Below are 14681 nucleotides of genomic sequence, written 5' to 3'. Positions count from 1 at the left end.
GGTTATTTGTGCCTTTTTTTTAGTTTATTTGAGTTTTTTTTGGCATTTATTTGGATTTTTTGAGGATTTTTATTTTTTTCTCTTTGTTTGGGTTTATTTGTGGTTTTTTGGGTTAATTTGGCTTTTTTGGGTCTTGTTTGCGGGTTTTTTTTGGGTTTACTTCAAGTTGGTTTGGGTTTATTTGAGATTTTTGGGTTTGAGTTTTTTTGCGGTTTATTTTGTGTTTTTTTTGGGTTTATTTGTATTTTTAAAAAAATTTTTCCCCTTTTTATGGGTTTATTTGGGTTTGAGTTTTTTGGGACTTATTTTGGAGTTTTTTATATTTATTTGGGGGGGTTTTTTTTGTTGTTTTTTTAGAATTTTTTTCCACTTCATTTGGGGTTTTCTGGGGGATTTTGGGGTTTATTTGGGGTTTTTTGGCTTTTTTTGGATTTGTTTGGGGGTTTGTTTGGTTTATTTGGGTTTTTTTGGGTTTGAGTTTCTTTTTTTTTTTTAATTTTTTCCAGTTTATTTGGGTTTTTCTTGGGGGGTTTTGGGGACTTTGGGGGGTGACCCCCCTCAGCTCCCCTCCTTTTTGGCCACGATGACGACGGCGGAGGGAACCAGGCCTGGAAAAGGGAAAGGCATGTGAGAACCCTAAAAAAAATCCCCCAAATCCTCAAATTACCCTAAAATTCCCTCAGGGACACAACAAACTCCCCCAGGACCCCCCAAATCCCACCAGGAGCACCCCCAAACCCACCCTGGAGTCCCCAAATCCCCCCCAGGGACCCCAAAATTCCCCCAGGATCCCCCAAATCCCCCCCAGGGACCCCCAAATCCCCCCAGGACCCCCAGCCTCACCCAGCTCCTGCAGGGGTTTCTCCATGTCGTCCTCCGTGAAGAGGCGCCGGGGAAAGGCCGTGCGGAGGCTGAAGGGCTCGGGGGGACCCCCGGAGACGCCCCCGGAGCCCCCCAAGCCCCCCGGGCCCCCCTGCAGCTCCACGAAAAGCCGCACGGCCGCCAGCGGCTCCCGCGCCCGGAAACTCTGCGTGAGCGCGCGGCCGTCGGGCATCCGCAGCTGGGGGGAGAAACCATCCAAAACGTAACTAAAATCACCCAAAATAACTCTAAATCCACCCAAAAGCAACCCCAGTCTGGCAGGCGCAGCTGGGGGGAAACAGAACCTAAAATCATCCAAAATGTACCTAAAATACCCCAAAATTCACCCCAGTCCGGGTGGGGCAGCTGGGGAGAAAATAACCCAAAATGTACCCTAAATGTACCTAAAATATACCCTAAATAACCCAAAATTCACCCCAGTCCAGCAGGCGCAGCTGGGGAGAAATAACCAAAAATGTACTCAAAAATGTACCCTAAATGTACCCAAAATAACCTAAAACGTACCTAAAATAACCTGAAATACACCCAGATCCTCCCAAAATCCCCCTCAGAATACCTCAAAATGCCATCAGGGAATTCCCAAATCCCTCAAAAGTCCCCAAATCCCATCAGGGATCCCCAAAATCCCCACCTGGATCCGGCAGTGCTCGTGCTCCCGCGGCGCCGGCGGCTCCCGGGGCGGCTCCTGGGTGGGATTTGGGGGCTCCGGGGGGGTCGGGGCGAACTGGGAGAGGGGCAGGGGGAGATCTGGGGTATCCAAGCGGGGCTGCACCCCAAAGTGGCCTCGAGGATCCCCCAAATCCCCTGGGAATGCCCCAAACCCTTTGGGGTCTCCCAAAATCCCCTGGGATTCCCCCCCCCCAAATACTTTAGGATCACCTCAAATCCCCTGGGATCCCCAAAATCCCCTGGGATCCCCAAAATTTTTTGAGATCCCGCTCACCCTCTGTGCCCGCTCCGCCTTGTCCCGCTCGATCTTCTCCCGCACCCTCTGCCTAAAGAGTTTGGGGGGAAATCCCAAATTTTCAGGGGTTCCCCGAAACTTTTGGGATCCCTAAAAATTGGGAGGGGCTGCGGCAATCCAGGGGATCCCAGAGGGATTTTGGGGATCCCGGGGTGATTTGGGGGATCCTGTGGAGATTTGGGGGATCCTGAGGGGATTTTGGGAATCTTGAGGAGATTTTGGGGAATCTTGAGGGGAATTTGGGGGATTCTGAGGGAATTTTGGCTATGCTGAGGGGATTTGGGAGATTGTGGGGGAATCTGGGAGATCCTGAGAGGATTTGGGGGATCCTGAGGGAATTTAGGGAATCATGACGGGATTTAGGGAATCCTGAGGGAATTTGGGGGATCCTGAGGGGATTTTGGAGATCCTGAGGGAATCCTGAGGGACATTTGGGGATCCCAGGGGATCTCCAGGGGAACCCCCGAAGTTTTAGGGTGGCACTCTCAGGTTTGGGGGCTCAGGGAGCGTCCACAAAAGGTTTTCAGGTGGGAATTCAGGGAATTTGTATGGTCTGAGGGAATCCTGAGGGGTTTTTGTCCTCCCAAAATTCCCGTGGCGCCACCATTTTTCGTGAGGGCTTTTCCCGCCTTTTTTCGTGAGGGCTTTTCCCGCCTTTTTTCATGAGGGCTTTTCCCGCCTTTTTTCGTGAGGGCTTTTCCCGCCTTTTTTCATGAGGGCTTTTCCCGCCTTTTTTCGTGATGGCTTTTCCCGCCTTTTTTCATGAGGGCTTTTCCCGCCTTTTTTCGTGAGGGCTTTTCCCGCCTTTTTTCGTGAGGGCTTTTCCCGCCTTTTTTGTGAGGGCTTTTCCTGCCATTTTGGCATTCCCTGGTGGCCCGGAGGACCAAGGTCCTCCCAAGGTTTTCTGGGGGGAAATTTCGGGCAATTTTGGGCAATTCCCCCAAAATTTCGGGGTTGGGTTCCCTCACCGCGCCGCCCACTCCTCGGCGCGCTCCCGGCGCCGCTCCTCGGCCGCGCGGCGCCGCTCCTCGTCGCGCCGCCATTCCCGCAGCTTGGCCAGCTCCTGCCCCCGGCGGCGCCGCTCGCGCTCCTGCCCGGCCTCGGAGAGCAGCCTGGGACCCCAAAAACAGCCTGAATATTCCAAAAATACCCAAAATCCCACCCCAAAAATATCCGAAAAAACTCACCAAAAACAACCCAAAACCCACCCTAAAAATAGCAAAAAAATTCACCCAAAAATACCCCAAAAGCAGCCCAAAAACAACCCCAAAATACCCCAAAACCCTCTCAAGAATACCCAAAAACCCTGCCAAAAACCGCCCTGAAACCCCAAATCAACCACTCTAAACCCCAAAATATCCCTGAGCTCCCCAAACCCCAAAATTTCCCTTTAAACCCCAAAATTTACTCCGCAAATCCCAAAATTTCCTCTCCAAACCCCAAAATTTCCCTTTGAACCACAAAATTTCCTCCTCAAACCCCAAAAATTTCCCTTAAAACCCCAAAATTTCCCCCCGACCCCCAAAATTCACTTCTGGGTCTCATCCTCGGGGCCCGGCGGCTGCCGGGGCCCCCCCAGGCCCAAGGGCAGCGCCCCCAAACCCGGGGGGAGTTCGGAGTCCGAGTCGGGGTCGTCCTCGTGAGCCACCAGCCTGGGGACCCCAAAATCGGCAAGGAATCAGGGAGGGGACCCAAAATTGGGGGTATTTGGGGGGGTTCTGGAAGGTTTTTGGGGCATTCCAGGAGGAATTTTGGGGTGTCAGGGGGTTTTTGGGGCATCCCAGGAATTTTGGGGTCTCAGGGGGTTCTTGGGGAGTCTTGAAGGGAATTTTGGGGACCCTGAAGGGAATTTTGGGGGTCCCAGAGAAGGTTTTTAGAGTCCTGGGAAGAATTTTTGGGGTCCTGGGGGGGGGTTGGGGTCTTGAAGAGAATTTTGGGGTCCCAGAAGGAATTTTGGGGGGTCTCAGGGGGTTTTTGGGGGTCCTAGGTGGAATTTCAGGGGTCCTGAATGGAATTTTGGAGATCCCAGGGGAAGTTTTGGGGATCCCAGGGGGATTTTTGGGGCTCCTGCAGCGAGTTTTGAGGGTCCCGAGGCTATTTTTGGGGGTCCCAGGGAGATTTTGGGGCCCCGGGTTTTTTTCTGGGGGGGGGACCCGGGGCTGTTTTTGGGGGATCTCGGTTGGGTTTTTTTGGGGTCCCGGGGCTGTTTTTGGGGGATCTCGGTTGGGTTTTTTTGGGGGTCCCGGGGATGTTTTTGGGGTCCTCCCCTCACCAGTCCATGGCCTGTTCCACTCCCCGGTTCCCGGTCAGCGCCAGCGCCTTCGCCCTGTGGGACCGGGGGCTCCCGGTTATTTTTGAGGGGGTCCCGGTGGAGTTTGGTGGGTCCCGGGGGCTCCGGGGCCTTTCGGTGTCCCCTCTCCCCCCGCCCCCCCCCCAGTCCCATTCCCGTTGCCGTTACCGGGCTATCCCCGGCTGCTCCCGACCGCCCTCCCCCGCTGTCCCCGGCCCTCCCCCGATGTCCCCGCGGCGCCGCCGCCCTCACGCGCGCCGGGCCCCGAATCCCATCTCCAGCAGCGCCTCCAGGGCCCGCCCGGGCTCGGCCCCGCCGCCCGCCGCCATCACGGCGGCCCCGGGCTCGCGTCACGTGGGGGACGGCGGCCGGCGCGGGACACAACGCAGCGGGACGCGGACGGCACAAAAGAAGGCGGGAAACTGGCCCGGAAAGTGACACCGAAAATTGCCCAAAACTCACCCAAAACTGACCGCAAAACCCGCCCAAAAATACCCCAAATATTTCCCGAAACCGCCCTAAAGTGACCGCAAAAATACCCCAAAACTCACCCAAAAATGTCCCAAAAATAACCCAAAACCACCCTTAAATTCCCCCAAAAATACCCGAAAAATATCCCAAAACCTATCCAAAAATACCCAAAAAACCCACCTGAAATACCCCAAAAATACTCCAAATCTCACCCAAAAGTGACCCCAAAACCCACCCAACTTTTTGTGGAGGATCTGGGGAAATTTTGGGGAGGATTTTGGGGAATTTTAGGAAAGATTTTGGGGGAATTTTGGAGAATTTTGAGGAGCATTTTGGGGAGGATTTCAGGGAATTTTAGAGAGGATTCTGGAGAATTCTGGAGACGATTTTGGGAGTTCTTTTGGAGGATTTTTTGGGGTTAAATTCGGGTGGTTTTGGGGATTTGGAAGATTTTTGAGGTCCCCGCCTCTCGCCCGCCCCTCCCCCCCCAGCGGATGGACCCAACCTGGATTTTGGGAGGTGGGGGAGGGGCCAAAGCCTTTATTGAGACCCCCAAATTTTGGGGGGGGTGGGGGAGGGGCTCAGGAGCTGGAGCAGAGGTGGCGCTGCCGGAGGGGGGAGGGGCGGTCCGGGAGGGGGGGAGGGGCGTGGGGGGGTCCCCCTGTTCCTCCTGCCCCTCCCCCTCATCCTCCTCTTCCTCCCGCCCCTCCCCCTCCTTGCTGGGGGCGTTGGCGGCGCTGAGCAGGGGGGGCTCTGGGGGGGGGAGGGGCGATCAGAGCCCCCAGACCCCAAAATTGAGCCCCTCCCCCCCCCAAATTGGGGCACTCACCCCAAATCTGGGATCCTCCCCCCAAACCGAAACCCCTCCCCGTAAATTGGGCCACTCCCCCAAAATTGCCCCCCAAATGTGGGCCCTTCCCCCCTAAAATCAGACCACTCCCTTCAAAATTGGCCCCCCAAAATAAGCCACTCCCCCTAAACTTATGCCACTCCCCCCAAATTAGGCCCTGTCCCCAAATTTGGGCAAACCCCCCCAAAATTAAGTCCCTCCCCCAAAATTAGGCCACTCCCCCTACATTTTGGCCCCTTCCCCCCGAATTTGGGGGTTTTGGGTGCTGCCCCTCCCCCACCTCGGTTGGGCTCTGAGGCTCCGACGCTTTCGGGCTCCTCCGGATTTTGGGGAGAGGCTGAGAGATCTGGGGGTGGGGGAGGGGCAAAAACAAAAACCAAAAAAAAGCACCTTGAACCTCCCCAAAATCTTCCCCAAAATCCCTCCCAAATTTGCCCAAAATCCTCCCAGAATTCCCGCAAAATCCCTCCCCAAAATCTCCTCCAAAATCTTCCCTAATTTGCCCAAAATCTCCTTCAAATCCTCCCCAAAATATTTTCCAAAATCCTCCCCAAATCTCCTCCAAAATCTCCCTGAAATCCTCCCCAAAATCTCCCCCAAATCTTCCCAAATTTGCCCAAAATCTCCTTCAAATCCTCCTCAAAATCTTTTCCAAAATCCTCCCCAAATCTCCTCCAAAATCCTCTCAAAATCTCCCCGAAATCCTCCCCCAAATTTGCCCAAAATCTCCTCCAAAATCCCCCAAAATTTCCCCAAAAGGTGCCCTCAAAATTCCCCCCCAAAATTACTCCCAAAAGTCGCCATCTCTCACCTGTCCCCTCCCCCTCCCCGGGGGCTCCTCCGTGGCTCGGCCGCTCCTGTCACAGGTGGGGGAGGGGCTCAGGTGAGCTGGGGGGTGGGGGAGGGGCGGTCCCCCCCAGCCCCTCCCCCACCCGTAACTCACCTGGGCGGGGCGTGGCGGGCGCTGGCCCCGCCCCCACTGCAGGTACCCCCCCAAGGTGAGCAGCGCCAGCAGCGCCCAATTCCCGGCCACGCCCAGCACGGCCGAGGTCAGCGGGAAGTGGTACAGCAGGTACCTGTGCAGGTGTGACAGGTGTGTTACAGGTGTGTCACGGGCGTGTCACGGGCGTGTCACGGGCGTGTGACATCTTACAGGTGTGATACAGGTGTGACACAGGTGTGTGAAATGTCCTACAGGTGTGTGACAGGCGTGTGACATCTTACAGGTGTGTCCTGCAGGTGTGTCACAGGTGTGTGACATCTTACAGGTGTGATACAGGTGTGACACGGGTGTGTGAAATGTCATACAGGTGTGTGACAGGTGTGTGACAGGTGTGTGAAATCTTACAGCTGTGATACAGGTGTGTGACAGGAGTGTGACATCTTACAGGTGTGTCACAGGTGTGTCACAGGCGTGTGACATCTTACAGGTGTGTCGCAGGTGTGACACGGGTGTGTGAAATGTCATACAGGTGTGTCACAGGCATGTGACATCTTACAGGTGTGATACAGGTGTGTCACAGGTGTGAAACAGGAGTGTGACAGGCGTGTGACATCCTACAGGTGTGATACAGGTTTGACAGGTGACATCTTACAGGTGTGATACAGGTGTGATACAGGTGTGTGACAGGCGTGGCACAGGTGTGTGAAATGTCCTACAGGTGTGTCACAGGTGTGTCACAGGTGAGACGAGGACAGGGTCACACCCTGGGGCTGGGCTGGGGGGTCTGGGGCAGTTTTGGGGCAGATTTAGGCCGGTTTTGGGGCCGTTATGGGGCAGTTTTGGGGCAGTTTTGGTGCAGGTTTTGGGGTAGGTTCAGGCCTGGTTAAAGCCCGGTTTAAACCCGGTTTAGGCCCGGTTTAAACCTGGTTTAGGCCCGGTTTAAACCCGGTTTAGGCCCGGTTTAGTCCAGGTTTGGCCCACCTGAGGCCGCTGAAGTGGGGCTGGGGCAGTTTTGGGGCAGATTTAGGCCGGGTTTTTGGGGCCGTTATGGGGCAATTTTGGTGCAGGTTTTGGGGAAGGTTTAAGCCGGGTTTAGGCCCGGTTTAAACCCGGTTTAGGCCCAGTTTAAACCCGGTTTAGGCCCACCTGAGGCCGCTGAAGTGCGCGTGCACGCGCAGCCGCGCCCCGTAGAGCTGCACCCGCCGGCTGCGGATCTCCACCAGCGCCCCCACGGTCGGCGTGTACTGGGGGGCACGGGGGTCAGGGACCCCAAAAACAACCCCGGAACCCCAAAAAACAGCCCCCAGACCCCCAAAATACCCCCCAAAACAGCCTGGGACCCCCAAAATATCCCCCAAAACGGCCTGGGACCCCTAAAATATCCCCCAAAACAGCCCCAGACCCCCAAAACAGCCCCCAAATCAACCTGGGACCCTCAAAACAGCCCCCAGACTCCCCCAGGAACCCCGAACCACCCCCCAGATCCCCTCCAGGACTCCTCAAAATCACCCCCAACCCCCAAACTCCTCATTGGACCCCCCCCAAATCCCCCCGGGACCCCCCATATCCTCCCCAAAAGCCCCAAATCCCTCCCAGGCCCCCCTAAAATCCCCCCAAATCCCTCTGGGACCCTCCAAATTCCCCCGAGACCCCCCAAATCCCCCCAGGACCCCCCCAAATCCCAATGGGACCTCTCAAAATCCCCATGGGACCCCCAAAAAATCCCTCAAATCCTCCCGAATCCCCCCCAGGACCCTCCAAATCTCCCCTGAGATGCCCCAAATCCCCCCAGGACCCCCCAAATCTCTCCCGAGATGCCCCAAATCCCCCCCAGGACTCCCCAAATCCCCCCTGAGATGCCCCAAATTCCCCCCAGGACCCCCCAAATGCCCCTGAGACCCCCCAAATCCCCCCCAGGACCGCCCAAATCCCCCCCAGGAACCCCCAAACCCCCCCAGCGCACGGGGTCCTCGCGGTAGCGCGCCATCAGCTCCAGCTCCAGGGTCTGGCTCTGCTCGGCGAAGCCGCTGAGGAAGAGGCCGGAGAAGGCCACGGTGTGGAGAGCCCGGAGCAGGCGGGAGCGGTAGTGCAGCATGGCCTGGGGGACCAAAATCCCACAAATTCACCCCAAATCCCACCCCAAATCCATCCCAGAGACCCCAAATCCACCCCACATGGCCAGGGGCCACCCTGTTCCCTGTTCCTGTTCCCCCTCCCAGTCCCCCCCAGTCCCTCCCAGTCCCCCCCAGTCCCTCCCATTCCATCCCAGTCCCCCCCAGTCCCCCCAGTCCCTCCCAGTCCCCCCAGTCCCCATCCCCAGTCCTCCCAGTCCCTCCCATTCCATCCCAGTCCCTCCCAGTCCATCCCAGTCCCTCCCAGTCCCAGTACCGAGCGCGCAGCCGTGGCCAGCGTCCGGCCGCCGTGGCCGTAGCAGGTCAGGGTCACCATGAACATCCCGAGCTCGCGGTTCACCGGCGACTCCGGCAGCTCCAGCTCCAGCGAGATCCGGTACACCTGGCCGTAGAGCAGCACCTGGGGCAGGTACACCTGGGATACACCTGGGATACTCCTGGGTACACCTGGGATACTCCTGGAATACTCCTGGGTACACCTGGGATACACCTGGGATACTCCTGGGTACACCTGGGATATAACTGGGTACACCTGGGATACACCTGGGTACACCTGGGATACTCCTGGGTACACCTGGGATACACCTGGTACATCTGAGATACTCCTGGGTACACCTGGTACACCTGAGATACACCTGGGATACTCCTGAGATACACCTGGGTACACCTGGGATACACCTGGGATACACCTGGGTACACCTGGGATATACCTGGGTACACCTGGGATATACCTGGGTACACCTGGGATACTCCTGGGTACACCTGGGATACACCTGGGATACACCTGGGTACACCTGGGATATACCTGGGTACACCTGGGATACACCTGGGATACACCTGGGTACACCTGGGTACACCTGAGATACACCTAGGATACACCTGGGATACACCTGGGTACACCTGGGTACACCTAAGATACTCTTGGGTACACCTGGGATACACCTGGGTACACCTGGGATACACCTGGTACACCTGGGTACACCTGGGATACACCTGGGATACTCCTGGGTACACCTAAGATACTCTTGGGTACACCTGGGATATACCTGGGTACACCTGGGATACTCCTGAGATACTCCTGGGTACACCTAAGATACTCCTGGTACACCTGAGATACTTCTGGGTACACCTGGGTACACCTGGAATACTCCTGGTACACCTGGGATACACCTGGTACACCTGGGATACTCCTGGGGTACACCTGGGATACACCTGAGATACTCCTGGGTACACCTGGGTACATCTGGGATACTCCTGGGTACACCTGGTACACCTGGGATACTCCTGGTACACCTGGTATACACCTGGTACACCTGGGATACTCCTGGGGTACACCTGGGATACACCTGGGATACACCTGGTACACCTGGGATACACCTGGGATACTCCTGGTACACCTGGGATACTCCTGGTACACCTGGGTACACCTGGGATACACCTGGTACACCTGGGATACACCTGGGGTACACCTGGGATACACCTGGGATACACCTGGTACACCTGGGATACTCCTGGGTACACCTGGGTACACCTGAGATATACCTGGGTACACCTGGGTACACCTGGGATACACCTGAGCATAACTGACATTTTGGCCTCACATTTTTGGGACATTTTCAGGACATTTAGACCCCACATTTTTGGGATTTTCTAACCCCAACCCCCCCCTCCCCGTTTTTAAGGTCATTCCCACCCACCCCCAAGCCCCGAACCCCCCAAATTTGGGGTTTTCCGGAACCTTCTCACGGTGCTCCCCCAGCAGGGAGACGTTGGCCGAGGGGAAGGAGCAGAGCTCGGGCCCGGGGCTGTCACAGTCCGACCTGGGGGGCCAAAATTGGGGTGAGGGCAGCCAAATCGGGCTCAAAACCACCCCAAAACCCCCCCAAACCAGCCCCAAACCCCCCCACCCCAACCCTCACCTGGCCCAGGTGTGCACAGGGAAACCCACTGGGCATTTTTGGGACTTTTTAAATTTTTTTTTTAAGTGGGTTTTTTGGTTTTCGGGTTTTTTTGGGGGTATTTTTTTTAAGGGTTATTTTAGGGTCACTCACCCCAGATTTTCTTCACCTGGACACACCTGGGCACATCTGAAGCTCCCAAAACTCCTCCAAAACCCCACCCGGCCACACCTGAACTCCCCCAAACCCCCCGAAATTCCTCCAAAACCCTCCAAAAACCCCTCCTGGCCACACCTGAACCTCCCAAAACGCCCTCAAAATCCCCTAAACCCCACCTGAACACACCTGGGCACACATTAACCCCCACAAAACTCCCCCAAAACCCCTCCCAGCATCACCTGAACCTCCCCAAACCCCACCTGGCCACACCTGAACTCCCACAAACCCCCCCAAAACCCCACCTGGCCACACCTGAATCCCCCAAACTTCTCCAAAACCCCACCTGACCACATCTGACCCCCCCAACCCCCCCCAAACCCCTCCAAAACCCCTCCTGGCCACACCTGAACCCCCCCAAACCCCCCAAAAACCCCGCCTGGCCACATCTGACCCCCCCCAAACCCCTCCTGGCCACACCTGAACTCCCCCAAACCCCCCAAAACCCCACCTGGCCACACCTGAACCCCCCAAAACCCCACCTGGCCAGACCTGAACTCCCCCAAACTCCTCCAAAACCCTCCCAAAACCCCTCCTGGCCACACCTGACCCCCCAAAATCCCACCTGGCCACATCTGACCCCCTCAAACCCCCCCCAAAACCCCTCCTGGCCACACCTGAACCCTCCCAAACCCACCCAAAACCCCTCCTGGCCACACCTGAACTGCCCCAAACTCCTCCAAAACCCTCCCAAAACCCCTCCTGGCCACACCTGACCCCCCAAAACCCCCCAAAAACCCCTTTACCTGAAGGCCAGGCGCAGCGGGCGCAGCAGCGCAGCCGCAGGCAGGTACAGAGCCCCTGAACGCCCTCCAAACTCCCCCAAAACCCCCCAAAAACCCCCCAAAAACCCCCCAAACCCCTTTACCTGAAGGCCAGGCGCAGCGGGTGCAGCAGCGGGCAGGTACAGAGCCCCTGAACGCCCCCAAACTCCCCAAAAACCCCCCAAAAAAACCCCGAAACCCCCCAAAACCCCTTCACCTGAAGGCCAGGTGCAGCGGGCGCAGCAGCGCAGCCATGGGCAGGTACAGAGCCCCTGAACGCCCCCCAAACCCCCCAAAAACCCCCCAAAAAAACCCCAAAACCCTTTACCTGAAGGCCAGGTGCAGCGGGTGCAGCAGCGGGCAGGTACAGAGCCCCTGAACGCCCCCCAAACTCCCCAAAAACCCCCCAAAAACCCCCCAAAAACCCCCCAAAAGCCCTTTACCTGAAGGCCAGGTGCAGCGGGCGCAGCAGCGCGGCCGCGGGCAGGTAGGCCCAGTAGAAGGAGCCGTAGAGGAAGAGCGCGGCCCAGAGCAGCAGCAGCGCCAGGCTCAGCCCCAGCGCCCCCCGCAGCAGCGCCCGCCGCGCCCCCCGCCCCAGCTGAGCCCCCCAGAGCAGCAGCGGGGGCGGCGGGAGCCCCCCAGGAGCCATGGCAGAGGGGGGAGGGGAGCCCCATGGGCGGGGAGGAGCTGCGGAGAGAGGGGGGAGGGCAGGGGAGAGGTCAGGGGGGAGGGGAGGGCAGGGGGAGGGCTCCTCTCCACCCCTGCCCTCCAGGGAAATTCAGGAATTTCGGGATACGCACCAAAATTCCGGGATTTCCCCCCTCCCCCCACAACAAAATCTGTGGGGAAGCCCAAAATTCCCTTCCGAAAAGTTCCTTTCCGAAAAGTTCCTTCCTCAAAAATTCCGGGTCCCAAAATTCCCATCCCCTCCTAACTAAAATCCGTGGGGGAACCCCAAAATTCCTTCCCCAAAAATTCCAGCCCCATTGCCAAAATCCGTGGGAGAACCCCGAAATTCCCTCCCCAAAATCCTCTCCCCCACCCCAAAATCTGTGGGGGAAATCACAAAGTTCCCTTCCTAAAAGTTCCTTCCCCAAAATTCCGGGTCCCGAAATTCCCATCCCAAAATTCCGGGATTCCCCCCCCCCCCCCCCCCAACAAAATCTGTGGGGGAAGCCCAAAATTCCCTTCCTAAAAGTTCCTTCCTCAAAATTCCGGGTCCCAAAATTCCCATCCCCCCCCCCTAACTAAAATCCGTGGGAGAACCCCAAAATTCCTTCCCCAAAAATTCCAGGTCCAGCCCCAAAATTCCTTCCCCAAAATCCCCTCCCCCACCCCAAAATCCGTGGGGGAACCCCAAAATTCCCTCCCCGAAATTCCAGCCCCATTGCCAAAATCCGTGGGAGAAACCCGAAATTCCTTCCCCAAAAATTCCAGGCCCACGCTCCCAAAATTCCTTCCCCAAAATCCCTTCCCCCACCCCAAAATTTGTGGGGGAATTCCAAATTTCCCTTCCTAAAAGTCCCTTCCCCAAAATTCCAGGTCCCGAAATTCCCATCCCAAAATTCCATGACACCACCCCCACCCCCCAACTGAAATCTGTGGGAGAACCCCAAGATTCCTTCCCCAAAAATTCCTTCCCCAAAAATTCCAGGTCCACGCTCCTAAAATTCCCTCCCCAAAATCCTCTCCCCCACCCCAAAATCTGTGGGGGAAATCCCAAAGTTCCCTCCCCAAAATTCCCTCCCTGAAAATTCCCACCCCAACCCCAAAATTCCCCCCTCCAAAAAATTCCAGGCCACAGTCCCAAAATTCCCTCCTCAAAATTCCCTCCCCAAAAATTTCAGGCCCCAAAATTCCTTCCCCAAAATCTGTGGGGGAATCCCAAAGTTCCCTCCCTAAAAATTCCCTCCCCAAAATTCTCTCCCTAAAAATTCCAACACCAGAATTTCCACCCTGAAAATTCCAGACCCAAAACTTCCTTCCCCAAAAATTTCTTCTCTAAAAATTCCAACCCAACCCCAAAATTCCCTCCCCAAAATCCCCTCCCACCATTCCCAAATTCTGTGGGGGAACCCCAAAATTCCCTCCATAAAACTCCTTCCCCAAAAATTCCCTCCCCAAAAATTCCCAACTCCAAAATTCCCATCCCAAAATTCCGGGCCCCGACCCCAAAATTCCCATCCCAAAATGCGTGGGGGAACCCCAAAAATCCCCTTCCTAAAAATTTCCAACCGAAAATTCCCAACCCTAAAATTCCCATCCCAAAATTTCCATCCCCATTCCCAAAATCCGAGGGGAAAACTCCAAATTCCCTCCCTGAGCCCAAAATTCGGAATTCGGGACAGAGGTGAAGGGGGGGGAGGGGCGGCCCCACCCCAAAATTGGGGCGGAATTCCCAAATTTCCCCTCCCCAGCCCCGACACTCGGGGGAACTCCAGGGCTTGGGGTCCCAGGGGGGATTTTTGGGATTTTGGGAGATTTTTCGGGATTTCGGAGATATTTCGGGAATTCGGGAGTTTTTTGGGGATTTTGGGAGATTTTTTGGGGATTTTGGGAGATTTTTTTGGGGGGTTTCAGGAGATTTTGAGGGGATTTGAGGATATTTGGGGAATTTCAGGAGATTTTTGGGAATTTCAGGAGATTTTTGGAGGATTTCAGGAGATTTTGATAAAGTTTTGGGGGACTCCGGGAGATTTTTGGGGCATTTTAGGGCGATTTTGGGGAATATCCGGGGAAAGGAGGGGATTTAAGGGGTCCTGGAGGGGATCTGGGGAAGATTTTGGGGATGTAGGGAGAATTTTGGGGCCAATTTTGCGGATTTTGGGGCCAATTTTGGGCTTGCGGGGAGAATTTCCGCCATTCCCGAAGAGTTTCTGAGGGAATTTTTTCGGATTACCGGTACCCCGGGGGTTTTCGAGGGTCCCGGATGCGATTCCAGTGGTTTTGAGGGCGATTTCCGGGGTTTGGGGGCGGATTTTTTGGGCAATTTTGGGGTTTTTTTTTCGCTCCCGCGCCCTTACCGAACGCCGGCGCCTCCCGCTTCCCGCCACGCCCTGGCCCCGCCCCCGGCCCCGCCGCTTCCGACTCCAAGCCCCGCCCACACTGCACCCCATTGGTCGATTCTAACTGTAACCCCGCCCTTTTGCATATTAAACAGCGCTCCGTTAGCTCCGCCCACTGCGGGCCCTCCCGTGCTGGCCCCGCCTTTAGCCCCGCCCATTGCGGCCCCGCCGGGCCCCGCCCCGTTTCCATGGCAACGGGGGGTTTT

The 14681-nt window shown here is 56.3% G+C and overlaps 1 protein-coding gene across 5 annotated transcripts; it reads right to left on the bottom strand.

Annotated features, from left to right (window-relative positions):
- Positions 1 to 2: 2 nt before the first annotated feature.
- On the bottom strand, positions 3 to 14530 carry BSCL2 (BSCL2 lipid droplet biogenesis associated, seipin). 5 transcript variants are annotated; one of them, XM_072920296.1, is made up of 15 exons: positions 14434 to 14530; positions 11854 to 12097; positions 10271 to 10352; positions 8789 to 8932; positions 8364 to 8498; positions 7547 to 7644; positions 6401 to 6533; positions 6269 to 6314; positions 5738 to 5803; positions 4389 to 4558; positions 2815 to 2958; positions 1826 to 1877; positions 1514 to 1606; positions 844 to 1060; positions 3 to 608 (listed from the first exon to the last, which is right to left on the bottom strand). In XM_072920296.1, the coding sequence occupies exons 2-15, from the start codon at positions 12057 to 12059 to the stop codon at positions 269 to 271; spliced, it is 1926 nt and encodes a 641-aa protein (XP_072776397.1). In that variant the 5' UTR covers positions 12060 to 12097; positions 14434 to 14530; the 3' UTR covers positions 3 to 268. The 5 variants fall into 5 exon arrangements, with proteins under 5 accessions (XP_072776397.1, XP_072776396.1, XP_072776399.1 ...); XM_072920295.1 differs by lacking the exon at positions 14434 to 14530 and adding an exon at positions 12211 to 12565; XM_072920298.1 differs by lacking the exons at positions 11854 to 12097; positions 14434 to 14530 and adding an exon at positions 11628 to 11668.
- Positions 14531 to 14681: the final 151 nt, after the last annotated feature.

Source organism: Taeniopygia guttata, chromosome 31 (genome assembly GCF_048771995.1).
Source record: "Taeniopygia guttata chromosome 31, bTaeGut7.mat, whole genome shotgun sequence".
In the NCBI taxonomy this organism is placed as follows: Eukaryota; Metazoa; Chordata; class Aves; order Passeriformes; family Estrildidae; genus Taeniopygia; species Taeniopygia guttata.
This window is presented reverse-complemented; position numbering and strand designations above follow the sequence as displayed.

Bases quoted from the DNA above. Each gene is read 5' to 3' on its own strand.
- BSCL2 (XM_072920295.1), bottom strand. From the start codon at position 12,334: ATGGGAATTTTGGGACCCGGAATTTTTGAGGAAGGAACTTTTCGGAAA. The intron at 6,315-6,400 runs GTGAGTTACGGG...CACCTGTGACAG, and splicing joins GCCCGCCACGCCCCGCCCAG to GAGCGGCCGAGCCACGGAGG. The intron at 1,878-2,814 runs GTGAGGGAACCC...CAAACTCTTTAG, and splicing joins GCCGAGGAGTGGGCGGCGCG to GCAGAGGGTGCGGGAGAAGA.